The sequence below is a fragment of the Bidens hawaiensis genome, unplaced genomic scaffold, assembly GCF_021521415.1.
Source record: "Bidens hawaiensis isolate Kalapana, Puna unplaced genomic scaffold, B.hawaiensis_p1.1 tig00001461_1, whole genome shotgun sequence".
NCBI lineage: Eukaryota > Viridiplantae > Streptophyta > Magnoliopsida > Asterales > Asteraceae > Bidens > Bidens hawaiensis.
In genome coordinates this window covers 606,141-624,415 of record NW_027491082.1, presented here as the reverse complement: position 1 = coordinate 624,415, position 18,275 = coordinate 606,141, and the positions used below count along the sequence as shown (strand labels likewise).

General features: G+C 35.8%; 1 protein-coding gene and 1 pseudogene across 2 annotated transcripts; one reads left to right on the top strand and one right to left on the bottom strand.

Moving 5' to 3' along the window:
* The first annotated feature begins 7,137 nt into the window (after positions 1–7,137).
* On the top strand, positions 7,138–14,063 carry LOC143577555 (linoleate 13S-lipoxygenase 2-1, chloroplastic-like; annotated as a pseudogene). The gene is made up of 9 exons (XR_013143133.1): positions 7,138–7,491; positions 8,175–8,443; positions 8,918–9,164; positions 9,688–10,008; positions 10,089–10,174; positions 12,072–12,182; positions 12,371–12,677; positions 12,770–13,036; positions 13,304–14,063. The product of XR_013143133.1 is annotated as a linoleate 13S-lipoxygenase 2-1, chloroplastic-like (transcript).
* A 1,570-nt stretch (positions 14,064–15,633) lies between these two features.
* On the bottom strand, positions 15,634–18,125 carry LOC143576543 (G-type lectin S-receptor-like serine/threonine-protein kinase RLK1). Its single transcript, XM_077060613.1, has one exon. It carries the CDS (start codon positions 18,123–18,125, stop codon positions 15,738–15,740), a length of 2,388 nt encoding a protein of 795 aa, XP_076916728.1. The 3' UTR covers positions 15,634–15,737.
* Between the last annotated feature and the right edge of the window lie 150 nt (positions 18,126–18,275).

Sequence of the window (18,275 nt, the reverse complement as noted above, 5' to 3'; positions counted from 1 at the left end):
ACTTTCGAATCGACCATCATGAAATTCAGAACCAACCCCCAAGAAAAAACAAATTAGAAATGCTAAAACTTTAAATACAGTTTTAATATAAAAAGACAAAACATCAAAACTAGTCCTTTATGTTTGTACGTTTTTTCAATGGTTGTCCTTTCGCAAACTTAATGGCAAAAAACATCCTTCATGCTTTAAATCTATATCGCGTTACGTCCTTTGGCACTAACCCTGTTAATTTTTCTTGTTAAATTTGGTCATGTGCAAGACACATGAGGGTAGTTTAGGCATCTTACATGTATATTTAATACAAAGAAATAAATATATTAAAATATTTATTTATTTAATAAAAAGTTGATTCAAGGGTTTAAAATAAACAAGCAGGTGCAAGACCACCACCATCGTGCCAACCCAGCCAATTCAAGGCCACCACCACCACAACCGGCCATCGTCGCCGGAAAAATCTCGCTCCAACTCTCCCTATCTCACCATACTTTTTCCTCAACAAACCCCCACCACCACACCACAATCAAGTAACACTATCTACCCACTATCACTAAAGATCTCAAAACCCATCACTACACCATTGACCGACAACCCAAATTAGGGATAATTCACCAGAGCCGCTATGTTTGGTTATTATAGAATGCAACACTGGTGGTGGTTAGCGGGTCCGGTTGAGCCAAGAGCCACCTGCGGTGACGGAGACGGAGACAGTAGTGACTTAGGGTTCCGGCGTCACTAGTGCTCTCTTTTCCATATCTCTAGATTTCTCCTTGCATAACATCACCAGTCAAGGCCGCCGCCGCCACCGTGGCCTCAACTCCACCCTGATTAGGTTTAAAAAACAAGCCGACGACTCCAACCCCAAAACCCTACCAACCATTTTCCGGTGATATTGTCAAAAGCCACAAGCAAATGTCGAACTCAGATCCGACTTCACCTTGATTTGACTACCGATTTGAAGGAAATCGAACTCAAATCTTTCTTTGGCTTGAAACCCTAGTCATTAGTGGAGAGGATTGCCAAAATTTGTGTAGAGACCGGGTTTTGTTTAGGTCGTTTGAGCCGGTGGCGGTGGCGGTTTGTATGAGACACGGTGGTGGTGGCTGTGGCATTTGTCAATTTCAGGTTATTTTATACTTGTATTCTTAATGTAAACCCGACCTGTTTTGTATCCCGAACCTTTCGATATTATCAAAATGATGAATTTTATGTTATATATTTGTTTTATAGTTGTCGGATCTAAAAAAACACCCTTTTCGGTTCTTAAAATGCCCAGAAAACTCTCAAAACGAACTCCATGGACTAAAACTATCAAAATGAAGACTTGAAAGACCCATTTGTAGTTTGTGTTTTCTTGGGTCTATAACCAACCCATTTTCATGAAACACTCTATATATAAACACCCATCTTCTTCATTTGTGCTTGCTCATTTCCTCATTTCTCTCTCAAATTATTGAATTCTAAGGTTGTTCTTCATAGTTTGACTCTCAAGGTCAAACTAAGCTAATCTTTAATTTTAACTAACTTCTCGATACTTAAAGCTTGATGTTACAACATATATATAATATACACTCCTTGTTTACCTTCGGTCTTTCATTTCTCCGGTCTCGGCTGGTTGAAATGTCGTGCTAGTAAGGCAAGGTTACATGGAGGACTTTGTAGTCATTGTTTATATATTTAACAAATCTAACCATATAACTTGTTATACTTGCTTAACTTCTGCATATTTTAGTTTATTTTTCATATTTGTCAAGTTCCATGGTATTGGGTATGTGGTGACTAGCCTCGGTTTCATCCCGAGTTGAGAACCGAACCAAAAACCGAACTTTTGTTTAAAAGCTTTATTGTTAACTTTTGAATGTAAAACTTGAGTATTATTATTTATAAGTTATTTTACAAGTTCCATGGTAATTGGGTATGTGGTAAACATCCTCGGTCTTATTCCGAGTCAAGGACCGAACCAAAAAAACCGAACTAAACCGAGTTCACTCGCTTAAGACACACAAGTGTGTTTTTAGCCACCAAAACTCATATTTTTCTTCAAGATTATATTTTAAATCAATTTTAGTTAATTTCTAAACATACTTGGCATGTCGGTAACCAACTTGATTTTATAACAAGTTCGGACCGATAAAGTCATATACTCGCTTAACGAACGTTAAGGTTCTTCACAATAGAACTACATACTTGGTTAAGTCTATTTTGATTTTATTAAGTTATCTCATAACATTTATTATTTTTGGAAGTTAACTTTGAGCTTGGTCAATTATTAAGTCTCGAACCGACAAACCCGAACACTCGTTTAAACCTCGTTTTGGTATTCTTATAACCAAGGGTTTTGCAATATTGCATTTTAACCCACATTATTACTTAACATAGGTTGAGTAAAAAAAGAAAAAAAACTAATGAATAGAATACCGAGACCCGGTTTTGAATAAACTTATTTTACAAAACCCGTTTCTTTAATTTCTCAAATATTTACATTTTAAATCCTAAACTTTATTTATTTACTTTATTTGTCATGTATTTTATTTTAAACCCTTCCAAGACTACCTACTAACACAAGACCCGTTTAATATAGGTCTTGCTCGTTAAACCGATCTCTCCGATTATTCACGACACTATCTTTCAAGTTACTTGTTAAGGTGAGTACTTTTCATCCCCCCGTTTTCCATCTTTCGTTTTGGGGGTGGCATTGCATACTTATTCAAATTCAAATGATTTATACTTGAGTCTTAAACCACAACACTTATTGTATATGTTTACTTAAATAAATGCTCGATTTGGTGTTATATGCTTTACATGATTATGTGCAAATTCTTGAATGCTAAGGCGGGTAGCCTCATCAAAGTATGATCATACGTGAATTCCCAGTATATATATGGTATCCCCATATAGAAATGTGTCGTTAATGTATTCTTATTGACGATTTCATTATTGTCGTCAATGTATTCGTATTGACGTTTCGTCAATGTATTCTTATTGACGGTTTTATTATCTAAATTGTTGCTATTATTTATTATTTTCATATACTAGTTGTGGATTTCATACTATATACTTATTGTCCAAAACTATAAAAATTACTCACTAACCTTTGTGTTGACAAACTCTATTTTATGCAATGTTACAGGTTTGATGTTAGCTTGATTGGATTACTTGAAGAAACTTATCATCTTGGCTTTAGGATATTAGAAAATGAAAGAACAAATTATTTGTTTATCTATCTATTTGGCATTTTGTATGAACAATTGTTGTGTTATTTATGATGATATTGATTTAAATGAGTTGTTTAAATATTGTAACTTTATAGTGTCGTTGTGCAATGAGCAATCATGTCGCGCCTCGACGTTTCCGCCTTTATTGGTCGGGGTGTGACAGTGGTGTTCCAGCATTTATTCTATTGTGTGGTCTGTATGTATTCTAGAGAGAGAGAGAGAGAGATTTATTTTTTAATATCATTTAATTTTTTATTTTAAGTAAAAAGACTAAATTACCCTCATATGCCTGGCACATGACCGAATTTAACGAGAAAAGTTAACTGAGTTAGGACCAAAGAACATAACATGATAGAGTTTTAAAACATAAAGGATGTTTTTTGCTATTAAGTTTGCGAAAGAACAACCATTGAAAAAACGTGCAAACATAAAGGACTAGTTTTGATGTTTTGTCATATAAAAACTAAATATCAGCGTAATTAGCACTATCCAAATGTTAAAACCACTATGACTTATGCCATAAATTGGTTTAACTTTACTAGACCAATGGCCATTAGCTTTGGCCATTTACCTTAAACGTCAGCCTATGCTTTTGGATGTTTAGACCTTACTAAAATAAAATAAAAAATCTAGCCGTGATTGCAAAGAAAAAGAGCAGCGAGTAGCAACAGACAGTGTCCCCTTCGCCAGCCAATTTATGGACAGACTTCCAACTTTAGGTAATTAAGTTATTAAGCAATGTTCTAAAACTCCCGAGTAGGCGGCCGAGTACTCCCTGATTACTCCCCGCCTAGATCGAGTACTCCCCGCCTCGGCCGAGTACTCCGTAGGTATTTTTCGAGTAATCCCCGACTACACCCGAGTACTCGCGACTCCCTAATCGACCGCCTAGGACCGCCTAACGACTTTTACAACCATGTTATTAAGTGAATCAATCATTTGATGGTTTATTTTATTGAGATTGGGGTTTATTTAATAGGCAATAGAGATTGGGGTTTGAAAAATTATACAAGTTATAAACCCGATCCAATACGACCTGAACCTGATAAAAAAAATATTATATAGCAATAGGTAAAAGACCCCTGTGAATCTCCGCCCTCATAAGAAACTTTTCTGGGCCCAGCACTAATTATACTAACTTGTCATACTTTTTGAGAAAATCACAAGCATTGCCGCATATTTACCCTGTAAAAATCATTATTTTTAAAAAGGTTTTTTTTAATATTTAAAAATGTATTTTTTTAACATTTTAAAAATGTATTTTACATAGAAAATCTTCTACACGCAGCCCGACAGCTAAGGATGATCAAGGGTGGTGCCGGTGTAACAACTAGCAGCTAGGGTAGTGAGAAAACAATTAGGGCCCAAGGCTTGGGTTGAGGCCCATGAAGTTCTAGAAAATAAGGGCCCGTATTTCTCAAAAAGCAGCCATGGGGGTTCACATGTGTTATGGCTTCTAGATCACCAAATGACCCTTGTGTGGTTCAAGGGATGCGCCATGTTGGGCCGGATGGGTTGTCCTCGGGTTTGTGGGGGCCTTGCATATTTATTTCTACAGTTAAAAAATCTTTTGTAGTCATATCATGAATATAAAAGCTGATATTGTATTTTGGAAGTTTGCTTTAATAATTGGATACCAAAGTAATAGGTGTCCTAATCAAAAACCTATATATTATCCGACATGAATGTGAAGCCTGTACTACATAGGGTACTTGACTCGAGCCGAGGATAAGTTTGCACATGGTTGTAGCTTCTATTGATCTCGTGAAGACATTTAAATCATTAAATGTTTTTGTTGAATGTTTTTATTTTGAAAATTTAAAAAGGCACTTTTAATTATAAAAGAATATATGAAAGTACTGAACTGAACAATTTCGACAGTACTCCTCTCTGTTTTGAAGTTTTTTTTAAATAGTTCGTCTCTCTCTCTTTTCTAGAGTTCATGTGGCACAATGCACACTTCAAACCAGGACTTTTACTGGATTTATTTGTTACCCAATGAAAGATTTTAAAAACATTATATATATATATATATCAAAATTTTGTTAACTACAAATTAAATCTTACACTTAATGAAATTATAACTATAAGTGTTATACTAACGCTGGCTTCCTGACTAATCGAGATGACTCTCAATCATATAAAAAGATACATTTTCGCACTAAATGATGGTGGAATCACTTGGAAGAGTTGTAATCAGAACGTAGTTGTTCAACCAACCTCCACGTCAGAATACATTGCAGCTTCTTACGCATCAAACGGAGCAACTTAGATGAAGAAATTCATTGATGATCATGAGGTGATATACTAAGTATTAAGAGACCGATTGAGATTCTATGGCACAACACTAGCGTTATTTCTCGGGCAAAAGAAGCAATGTCACTTCACAACATGCACATCCTTAGAAATGTCCACTATATATGGGAGATACTTGAATGAGAAGATGCAATCATTAGCAAGGTTCACACAGATTTTACCCATGAGGAGCAGGGCCATCTCGTGGGTAAGTTAATAAGGCAATGGCTTTAGGCCTCCAGTTTTCTAAGGCCTCCATCTTAAATAGGAGCTATGTATTATGGGATTTTGAAAGTAGAGTTCTTTTAGAATTAGTTAAAGAGGATTGTTTCATATCCATTATTACTGCATATCATTCATATTCTATAATTCTTGTATACTCTTTAGCGTCATACGCATAAAGAAAAGAAAACGGTCTCAATATTTTAATTAGTTTTAGGTCTACGAGGTTGTTGAGCCGGCTCTGATGAGGAGCATGCTAGAACGTTAGGGCTTATTAAATTCTAGTGATTGGATTTGACATGTATTGTTGGTTGAATATTTTGCACATATAATAGTTATGTTATCTTAATGTGAAATAAGTTTTATGTTCTAACTCATTAGTTAACATCTATTGTGCTCATTTTTAGCACGTCGAACATCTAAGAATCAGTATTGTAAAAATCGTTAGTCGCTAGTTGGCCGGTGGAGTGGAGACTAGTGATTAATCAGATTAATTAGATAATCGGATCAGACTATGTATAATTTTCAGTTTATATATGCACGCACACATTTTTATTTGTAATTTTCAATTTATACATACACAAACGCATTTTGGCTGGAAATTGACTGGAAGCTCGTTGGAAAACATTGATTTTGGCTAGAATCTCGCCAGAAACCACTTATTTTGGCCGGAATCTCGTCGGAAATCGCCGATTTTGGCTAAAACCTCATCCCAAAAAGCCGATAAAGTCCGATTAATCTTGATTTTGGATGGATTTGACCATTAACCGATTAATTGGCTGATTAGCCTAAAATTAATCAGTGAAGTAGAGACTAGCGCTTAATCGGGGTTTACTCGGTGCCTAGTCGGGATTTTTGCAACACTGCTAAGAATAAAAGCATTTATTCTAAATGTCTGTAATCCCTATACTCCTATTGGAGTAAATCTGAATTATAATTATTATGAACAGTCTGTTGATATAATGGATGAGACATTCAAAGTGTTGTATGCATGTTCGTAAGGTTCTATCTCCATTATGATAAATATTGAATGTGACCCATTCCAAAACTATTTTATGAACTGCTGTCATAAGTAGATTTTAAAAAGGCTACTTTCAATAGTACCCCAGAGCCGGACTCGATCAAACGCACATTTTAAACGATCTACTTTTTATAAAAATTAAAAAATATTGGTAGTACTATAACAATATGCATTTACTAGACTAATTAAAGCTGCATGCTTCTAACATCTAAGGGACAATTTTTGTAAACTTTTTCTTTCTATAATTTCAATCCCTAGCTCTATCATATAAAGAAAAACATGTTCATGGTACATTATGTAATCACATGCTACACCAATTAAACATGCTGAGACCTCAAGTTCACTGCCACCAAATCCCTGCTCCACCGTTATTCACATGGATCAGGAGGAAGGCTTTTATCACCAAAGGTTATTGCGGTGATGGTAGTGGATTCGGAAACTGTACTTTATTTCTGTCTCACAACATGCTACTAGCATTTCCCATAAAACCACAAAGGGATTCCCACTCTCGGTGGCACCCCAGAAACTCTTCCGGTCATGATTTCAAAGCCGTCACTGATGATCAATCCAGTAGTACTGCTAGTATCATTAAAACCATCAGTCTCAAAGCCGAGGTTACAGTCCAACTAACGGTAGGTGGAGTCCTATCGAACCTTATTCTGACGAGAGCGCTTGATGACATCAATGATTTGCTTGGAAAATCGCTTCTTTTGGAGCTTGTTGTCGCCGAGACGGACCCTAGTAAGTGTGCATATACAGAAGACGTGCATGATCTTTATTATACGTACGGAGGATAGTTAGAGAGCCATCGTTCCAAAGAGAACTTACAAATTATCATCTAATTTGTTGTTGTTATTATTATTATTAATATTATGATTGCTATTTATTGGAGGCTTGGAGCAGAACCTAGCATGTTTAATGTTTTTACACTATTTTCTCCTACATACGGATATAAATACTTCAAACTTTCATATCCTTTTACAATTATTCATAACCATATATGTTTTGAGGTGTGACAAATATTGTAAACTATTTTATCTAGTTTTTCATTATAAATAATCTTCTTTTCGCATAACATATATAATATGAGAAATAGATAAACAACTGAGTCACGTAGGATTTATTGATCAAAAATCTTAAGACCTTCGACAAACTAAAGTTAAATTTAGGGAATATAACACTTATATAAACGTCTTTTTTACTCTCTATATTATTACATCTCAAAGACAACGTGTATCAAAAAGGCAAACATATAATACACTTTTGTTCACCGTCATGTGAAAAAATGTATAATAAAACTCCATGACATAAGATGAGCTTCTTCATCGATTACAATAAAATTATATAATTTGTTTCTAAAATATGTTTCGAAGATATATTATCGTTTTTCATTTATTCTCACTTGTAAATTTTCACTTTTGAAGATACGGGAATAACGAAGGACACAATAAAAGATTATGCACACCGAACAGCCCAAAAGGCAAACAATATAACATATTTAGCAGAATTTGAAGTACCAGCTGATTTTGGTTCAATCGGCGCAATTTTGATCGAAAATGAACATCACAAAGAAGTATTTGTGGACTCAGTTTTGATTAAAGGTTCCCCTGCCGGCCCCATTTCCGTCTCTTGCAATTCTTGGGTTCATTTCAAGTTTGATAACCCGGAGAAATGAATCTTCTTCGTTGATAAGGTTAACATCTATTTGATATATTACATGTTATGATAATAAGTTCTAATGTTTAATGAGTGGTATTTATTTTAATTTTAAATGCACAAGTGGTTTTGCAGATTTTCGTCGCCAAAGTATGTGTTTAGTTAATCAATTGATTTTTTTTCCTAAACTGACTAATATTAATGTTTATCTACGTAAGTCATGTATAATTGGTAGTAATAGCTTTTTATTTTACTTCTAGCGCATAATTGGAGCAGAGTTGGCTCTGAGGATTCAAAGTGTCCTATACGAATCGAAGAAAAGACTCATGGCCCTAACAGATGATGCAAGCCGTAATTTTAATATGGCAATTAACGTTATAGAAAAAAACATATCAAAATCATAGTATTAGTTTAGTTTATCATACTTTAGCATATGTTATGATTTCTTTTAGGCTTGTCCAACATTAACTGTGATGGTGTGTTTGCGTTTATGCCTTTGTGCATTGTGCAGGTATCATGCCTACCGTCAGAGACGCCAAGTGGACTCAAGCCACTACGAGAGAAGGAACTAGCAATTATTCGAGGTGACAGCGTTACTGTTGTTCCACGGGAAAAGAAAGATAGAATTTACGATTACGATGTATATAATGACCTTGGGGATCCAGACAAGGATCCGGATTTGGAACACCCAGTGCTCGGTACTAAAGACCACCCATACCCAAGGCGATGCAAAACTAGTCGAGCTCGCTCTTAATCTGGTATTTAATTCTTTCTCTTAAAAATACTCTTGAATTCCTTGGGAAGTTAAGGATGGTTCCTATCTTATGAGCAATGCAATATCAAAATTCAATGATTGAATGACCTCATTAAAGTAATCTAAATATTTGATAGTGTAGAAATTATAATATTTTTTTTTTGAAAGGCCAATATAATGAAAACCGTAAAAGGGGCGACTTGTAAGTTACAAGAGCCCATACAAACAAAGAGACAACTAGAACAAGAAGAAACAAGCAAAAAAACCAAACAATTACAAAGGAAAGTTAACAAAATTGAACATGCACCAATCTTCCCAATCAACACTTGATCTTTGACTCTGATTCATGACCCATAAGAAAGAGGTTGCTTTGATATCCATCATCATATATTGATAATTATTTGATATCATCCCCTTACCGTGATTTCTAATGTTTTTTTAATTATATGAAATACTTTTTGGGAATTTATATACATATGGTTATAATTTATGTATGGTTTCGTTATTGAATAGAATTGCTAATGCAGATCCATTATCTGAGTCAAGAAGCAGTGAAGTTTATGTGCCAAGGGATGAAGCTTTTTCAGAAGTATAGAACCTAACTTTTAATGCCAAGACTGTATATTCATTGCTGAAAGCGGTCATACCTTCGTTGGAAACAGCTATTATTGATAAAGATCTTGGGTTCCCATACTTTACAGCCATCGAGTGTCTGTTCAACAAGGGAGTTAATTTGCCACAGTTAGATGGAAATGGATTTCTTGGGAACATTCTGCCAAGACTTTTAAAGTCTTTAGAAGATGCCCGAAATAATGTCTTTCTTTTTGAGACTCCTGAAATGATTGATAGTAACTACACAACTTTAACATTCTTAAGACACAAAAATTTCGTTTGTCAGTTTAAGCGTTTTATGTTTGTTGATCCGCAGGAGATAAGTTCGCGTGGACTAGGGATGAAGAATTTGCTCGCCAAACCGTTGCTGGCCTTAATCCTTTAAGTATAACCTTGGTCACGGTATGCAGCATCGATCTCCAACAAATTGACAGAGCATTCCCTTAATTAACAAAACTTTTCTACTATAGCCTTTTATAAAAAAAATAATTAAAAAAAGTTTCTAAAAATGTGGAAAAATACTTAATACATTTTTTTATAAGAAAGAGAAAAACAATGTTCACGTCCCGATCAATAAATAAACATGAACTAAACGACTAACTCTCGTTTATATTAATCAGAAAATATAACTCAAAAAACTGATTACAACTCTCTCAAACCACAGCTTGGATTGACTCTTGATGAACATTTTAACTTGGTTGTATCTAGATGAACCCTAACTCGATTACATCTTGTGTGTGTCTCTAGATAAACCCTAACTCGGTTGCATCTAACATATTCTATAATGTCTAACCATAACTATGTTTATATAGACTAGCCTAACTTGCTAGCCAAGATATTACCAAATATAAATAAACCATTTTAATTCTTGGTTTGGGCCTTGCAATTGGGTCAAAAAACAATTGAGCCAGCAAATGTTCCACTTGTCTGTTATCGATTCCGTAACTAATTTAAAATATTGGAGTTAATTCGGATTTCACATGTGAAACGGATTGAGATAATGCGTTTGGGGAAAAGGTTAAACTTAGTTTGAAATTCAATTTAATTGTCTAATTTATTCGTTTGAGTTATGTGCTTGGATTTGTTTGTTGGGTTTAATTAGTATAAGAGTCATAGTAGGTGTAGTATTAGTTTTGTTTAAATAACAAGCCCTGTTTAATTGTTTTTAGCGAGTTAGTAAGTTTCAATAAAGAGAAAAAAGCCGTGGTTTATCCAAACCCATTTTTCTGGTTCATAATTTATATGGTTTATGTGTGTTTATCATTACAAGTTGCAAATATAAATACGCTAAAGATGTGTGGGATGTTATTCAAGTGCAATACTTGGAACCGAGTTCAAAAGACTACCTTGTAAACTTTATGAAACCAGCCAGAGATGTTAAAGTCAAAAGAGAACGAGACAATTGATAAATTTTGAGGCAACTGCAATTGTTGTGAAATTTAAGAGCCTTGGATCAACCTTATACGACAAGGTATTGATGAGGAAGTGTCCGTATTCAGTCACTAGGTAAGTATGTGCGAATAGACGAATAGTCACAGCTATAGAGCAATACTTGGATCTAGAATTTATGTCGCAGATCAAGTCCTTCGAAAAGTCATCCTTGATGAAAAGCGTATGAAAAACACACTAAAGTACAAGATAGGACTGGACAACGAAGATCAAGGAAAACTACGGTTGTGAAAAGAGAACGGGAAAGACAGCTCGAGATATGGTGAGCCCGACCAAGAGCAGTATGGACGAGGGCGCTCCATTCAAGATAATTGTGATTGTGTCTAGGAAGTGAACACGAATTTGGTAGAGGTCAAGGATGGCATTTCCAACGATGAAGATTGAAGTGAATGAGGTGCATATGGGGACAAAATATGCATTATATGTTATGGGTGTCAAGAATATGGTCATTATGCACCTGGGTGTCCTAAATTGGAGAAAAAGAAAAAATGGTGAATTTGGTTCAAGAAGTCGACATTGATGTGATCAAGAATCGCGTCAAGAGAAGGATTAAGGTGGAGATTATTGGAGTTAGCTTGATTGTTCACATGTGAAATGGGACAAGATAAATGAGTTTCAGGATCAGGTTAAAGTTAGTTTGAACTTTGAAGTTTGATTTGACTGTTTTCGTTGATTTGTTTGACCAATGTGTATGGGTTTGTTTATTGGTTTTAACTAATACATGAGTCATAGTGTAAAGAGAAAAGAGTCTTGGTCTGTGTGTGTTTAATAAGATATTCGCCAACAAGTATTTGACTAGCAAGAAATGAAATTTTAGAGAAGTATATGCTAAAATTGTGAATATGTGCAGGAATGGCCACTCATAAGTAAGCTGGACCCGATGGTGTACGGTCCCCCTGAATCAGCAATTACCAAAGAGATTGTTGAGAGACAGATTAGAGGCTTTTGCACTCTTGAGGAGGTATAAGAAAACTAACTTAAAAGGAGAATTGTAATTAAACGGGTTGAAAGTGTTAGATTATTATCCTTTACAATATTAGTTTTGTCATCATAATCAACAATTAAACAATAGAAGTGTTTGTCAATGAACCCATACTTAAAAAGAGAACTTCTACATAAGTTAAGCATGGAGTTCCAAATCATATGCAGGCAATAGAGAACAAGAAACTTTACATACTAGAATATCATGACATCTTTCTGCCTTATGTGAACCAAGTTAGAGCACAAAAGAATCTGAAAACAACTTTATACGGTCGAGAACTCTTTTGTACCTTACTCCAACCGGAACATTGAGGCCATTAGCTATTGAGTTGGTTCGCCCACCTAGCGATGACAAACCTCAATGGAAGCGAGTATTCACTCCATGCTGGGATGCAACCGGAATGTGGCTATGGAAACTTGCTAAGGTGCATGTTCTTGCTCATGATAGTGGCTACCATCAACTCGTTAGTCACTGGTAACATAGAACCCACCCTTTAATTATTCGACCAAGATTCAATTAATTATTTTCAACTATATGCTAAAATTGGAGGTAAAAAATGTTGTCAGGTTGAGAACACACTGCTGCACCGAGCCGTATATAATTGCAACCAACCGTCAGCTTAGTGGAATGCCCCCAATATACAATCTCTTACACCCTCATTTGCGGTATACTATGGAGATTAATGCTTTGGCTAGGGAAGCACTCATTAATTCTGGCGGAATTATCGAATCGTGCTTTTCACCGGGAAAATATAGCATTGAGATGAGTTCAGCTGTATACGGTCAAGTATGGCGTTTTGACCATGAAGCATTGCCAGCTGACCTTATTGCTAGGTAATTATATTTCATGAATAATAGCTTCACTTTTGTATTTATTACACAAAAGCAACTAAATAATGAGTTCCGGTTCTAATCTTTTATTTAAATAATTTAGGCTATACATTTTTAACTATTAACTTATGCATATTGTTGCAAATACAACATAGGAAACAACTTAACTTGTATAAATATATAATTATAAACTTCAAATTATTGAAGCTTAATCATTTTCAGTGTTAATTAGCTTAATCAACTAATTCGCCTTAACTTTCTAATCCCAAGGGGCATGGCTGTGGAAGATCCAGATTCGCCACATGGTTTGAAGCTATCTATAGAAGATTACCCATATGCAAATGACGGTTTAGTACTATGGGATATCATCAAAGATTGGGTAACCGATTATGTGAACCATTACTACCCAGAAGACCATCTTGTAAAATCCAATGACGAGCTTCAAGCATGGTGGACCGAGATTCGAACAAAGGGTCACACCGACAAGAAAGACGAACCATGGTGACCCGTTCTAGAAACTCCAAAAGACCTTATTGGAATTCTCACAACAATAATCTGGGTAGCATCAGGCCATCATGCAGCGGTCAACTTCGGGCAGTATGACTATGCGGGTTACATTCCTAACCGGGCCACCATAGCCCGAGTCAAGATGCCATGTGAAGACCCGACTGATGACGAATGGGAAGCCTTCAAACGGAGGCCCGAAGATGAACTTTGTCTGCCTTTCCTTCTCAAATTCAAGCCTCACAAATTATGGCGGTTTTGGATGTGTTATCTAATCATTCTCCAGATGAGGAATATATCGGGGGGAAAATAGAGACAACATTTGAGGCAAATCCAAAGATAAAAGCTGCTTATGAAATATTTTCAGGGAGGTTGAAGGAGTTGGAAGGAATTATTGATGCTAGGAATGCTGATGAGACCAGGAAGAATAGAAATGGAGTCGGGGTCGTACCGTATAACCTTCTCACGCCTTTTTCGGAACCTGGGTGTGAGTGGTATGGGGGTTCCAAATAGTATTTCAATCTGAATTGTCTTGAGGCTTGTTAGATATGTTTATATTAAGTTCAAAATAAAGGGGGCTCTTGTATTGAGTGACCGGTGATATGATAATAATGGATCTAGTGAAGAACTCTCCATGTTAATTGTTTGTCGAAAAATTGGTAAAAAACTAAGTTTTCTTCACCAACAGAAAATTGCATTTTGTCTACCGACTTCTATTAATATATGTGTAATCTAAACTTAGCCTAAGTATCATTATTAGTATAGTTTGTATGTTAAGTATATTATATCAATTAAGGGTCGTGTATCCAATCATCACAGTGATAGTTGAGTGCCTTAATTATAACAAACTTGAAACTTGGTTACTATTCTACAAAGTTGTACCTTTAATCCGTATGGTATATATAGATATTATAAACATGATTATTAAGTGACGCGTGTTATGAAAAAAGTGTGTTTGCTATATCTCGACTCAATTTCATATTATTCATATCAATATGTGTTCTTCGCTGCAATAATCATTTATCGATATTCATAATCATCGATCCAAAGTCCTAATGATCGAGAAAAGTATTAAAAGCAATAAACATCAATCAAGGACATAAAAGAAAAACCAAGAACAATCTCAACCAAACAGAAAAATAAATAAAAAGCAGACACTATTATGTGTGCAAAAGAACCTTGCAAACAGGAAAACAAATAGAAGAAGCGGGTCTTCGGAAAATCTCTGTCAAGGATCAAAGCCTTTAACATTCTGGACCAACACACCCCAATCAAAAAGATCTAGATCAGAAGTCTTAATATATTACCGGGTAGATTGTAGTTAACAAAATTAAATCCACAAAAAGATTAGAAGTTTAAAATCAGAAGCTACATCAACAGAAAAAAAAACAAAACTAATCTGTTCTACAATAGAAAACAAATATATTTTTTTATTTTAATTTTTTTTCCCCAAAAACTCAATAAAGAGCAAAAACCTTTTTTCTGGGCAAAATAAATCTTTGATCAAAACATCTCAATCTAAAAGAGGAGTTCAATGAACAAACACCACTGGAACAGAAGAAAGCCATTGATTGATCGTTTTGGCAGACGATTACAAACTCCCATTATGCAGTCGACTTGTTGTTTCAGTTTGGGATTCAATGGATTTGGCAGAAAAAATCAAGATAAAATCAAATCGAAGACCAAGATAGGCTCTTTTTGTATTTGATTATATTTTAAAAGCCAAAAGCCTTGACTATTTTATAAAAATTCTTGTACAAAATGACAGTTTTGGAGATCATCCCATTTAATAAACTCATATACTAGTAAAATGGATTGAATGTTTTATTAACCATGAAAAGTTACATTATAAACTTGTGTTACAAGAATTTGAAAACATTTTTTCAATGGTATAACTAGCGGCCCAAGCCTTAAAACATAAATTTAGGCTCTCAGATTAGTTGAGACGACTCTAGATAGATCAACCCTAGACAACCACAAAAACGTCGTAAGATTGATTTTTAACAGCAATGGAAGTTTGCTGAACCAAAAAAGTGCATATATATTTTCCTGACTTCAACTACACTTTCTGATATCACAATCGAAATGTAACACAAGTTTATACATAGAAGTTTAGAAATAATACAACATATTAAGATGTATCGATAACAAAGTTTTGTTGAAAAACTGAACAAATGGGCATTAAACAGAAATTAAATGATCAACTAGAGATAACAGAAAAAGGAAATGGGCATGGAGGTTCAGAAACTTCAATAACTCCTTCTAGCATCTGGGCAACCTTCCTCATGGTTGGCCTCAGAGACGCGTTTTCTTGCACACACCAAAGACCTACCTTCGCAAAAGTTGTTAGCTTCTTGTAATCATCTATGACCTCCATATCGTTCTCTACAAATGCATCCAAATTCTTTTCTTGATAGCAGTCCCATGCCCAATCCGTCAAGATCGCTCCATACTCAACACCACTCTGAACTTCCTTCACACTCTTACGACAAGAAATGATCTCCAATAGCAAGACACCAAAACTATAGACATCAACCTTAATTGTGACAGGAGTGTTCCTAAACCATTCAGGAGCAACATAACCCTTTGTTCCTCTTATTCCAGTATTTGTTCGACTCTCATTCATCATCAAAAGCTTTGCCAAGCCAAAGTCAGAAATCTTAGCATTGTAGTAATCATCAAGGAGTATATTTTGAGGCTTGATGTCACAATGGATGACTTGTGTGCTACACTCTTCATGAAGGTATGAGAGTCCCTTCGCAATACCAAGTGCTATATCGCTCCTTTGCTTCCAACTCGGTCTGACATCACCAAAAAGAAAGCTCGCCAGCGTACCATTACTCATGTACTCATAAACCAACAGCCGTTGATCTCCTTCATCACAATAGCCAAGAAGTTGGACCAGATTTTTATGGTGAGTCCTTGCAATAGCATTCACCTCAGCCTGGAATTCCTTTTCGCCATCATCAAAAACCCTATCCAACTTCTTCACCGCGACAATGTTTGTCCCTATTACACCTTTATAAACTATCCCAAAAGCCCCTTTTCCGAGTTCATCCTTAAACACATTAGTTGCTTCGACTAGTTCTTGATATGTAAAATGAAGTAGATTGGTATTGACAACTTTACTGCTCGGACGATGATCTCTGGCCTTCTTACGGTTGTTAATGAAAAAACCAAGACAAATTACACCAGTTAACACAACACTTACAAACATAGAGCTACCTAAGAGGGCTGATATTATGGCAATCAGAGTTTTCTGATCTTTCTTTTCTCCGGGAAACTTAGTGGGGATATGAGGAGGAAGTTCACCTTTACGAAATTTCACTAACGCCTTGCTAATTTCTCTGCGTCCCTTCCTTCCATTGAAGAGTGGAAGCTGCTTTTTCCAACAATTGTTAGCGTTGTAGATTGCAACAGTACAAGAACAATCTTCCTTGCAGTTATTTCTGCAGCCCTGTTCGTCAATTGGTCTGATGCGCATATAGTCTGACATAGGCCAATTCACATTGATGAGTTCAATGAAATCCAAGTCTTCATTAGACACGCCTTCATCACAACTTGGAGTGAAATCAAGCTTGCAGTCGCCATTTGGATCATTGGGATCAAGCAAGGAAAACCCTTGTGCACATTCACAATTTGGCCGATCAGTTTCAAGGTTACAAACGTTGTTAAACCCACAAGCCCTGCTATCTTCATACCCACCAACATAAGAGCATAAGTTTCCTCTCTCGAACCATTTAGTATCCCAGCTTGTATTGTTAGTGGGATTCTTGGGGTGGGTATACAGAGTTAAAACCCCATCAGAGTCTAGAGTAGCTCTATAATAATAATCATCAGAAGAGAGTGCTGTGTTTCTTACAGTAAGATCATTTATTTGACCATTTCTTCTCAGTATGTACATGTAACCCGTTGCATCGAAGATCAATTGGCTGCCAGAATTCGACGAGTTAGAGGGATCATCAGTTTTACTGTCATAGTAAGCAGCATAAGGTAAATCAAAAGCTATATCTCGAGAATTAAGAACAAGATTCCCTCCCGGAAGCAGCCGTAGTTGAAACCTTCCTCTTGAGAAGTTTGTTTCGCTCAGTTTCGAATTGATCACTCCACCTAATTCCAAAACCTGAGTAGGCAACATGGTATCTGCTGGATAGCTAAAACTTTCCCAGATGTTGCTAGAATTGCTATCAAAAAGCACAAAGTTGCCTGTATTATTCATAACACCATAAGCAACATCTGAGATGGAAAAGGAACTCCACACCAGTCTACCTTGAGGATCATTGAGTACAAGCCCACGCCCATTGATCAGCTCAACTTTCGATCCTCTAGAAACCATGGGATTTGCTTGTGGATACCAGATGATGGTCTGGTCAGGTATCTTGGCATACGATATGGATAATACAAAGATATCCTTTCCCTGAATTTGCTTGAATCCAAAGGCAAATTCACCCGAAGGTGAGAGCCATGGTTCGGCACCTTCTGTTGCTATGAGGGATGCACCAAGTGGTATTGAACCGTTCCTTTGTTGCGCTACAACTGAAAGTGTTTGGAGAATGGTTAAAAGAATGAAATATAAGATCAAGGCCATTAGAAATTGCTAGAATGATGTGCAACAAAGGAAAATACAGGTTTTATAGACCAAGCCCATTGCCTTTAATGAGTCAACAAAGTAGGTGAGACTTTTGAATCATGAGAAAACAGTCAGTCAACAAGGAAGTGAAGTAACACGTACTTCTGT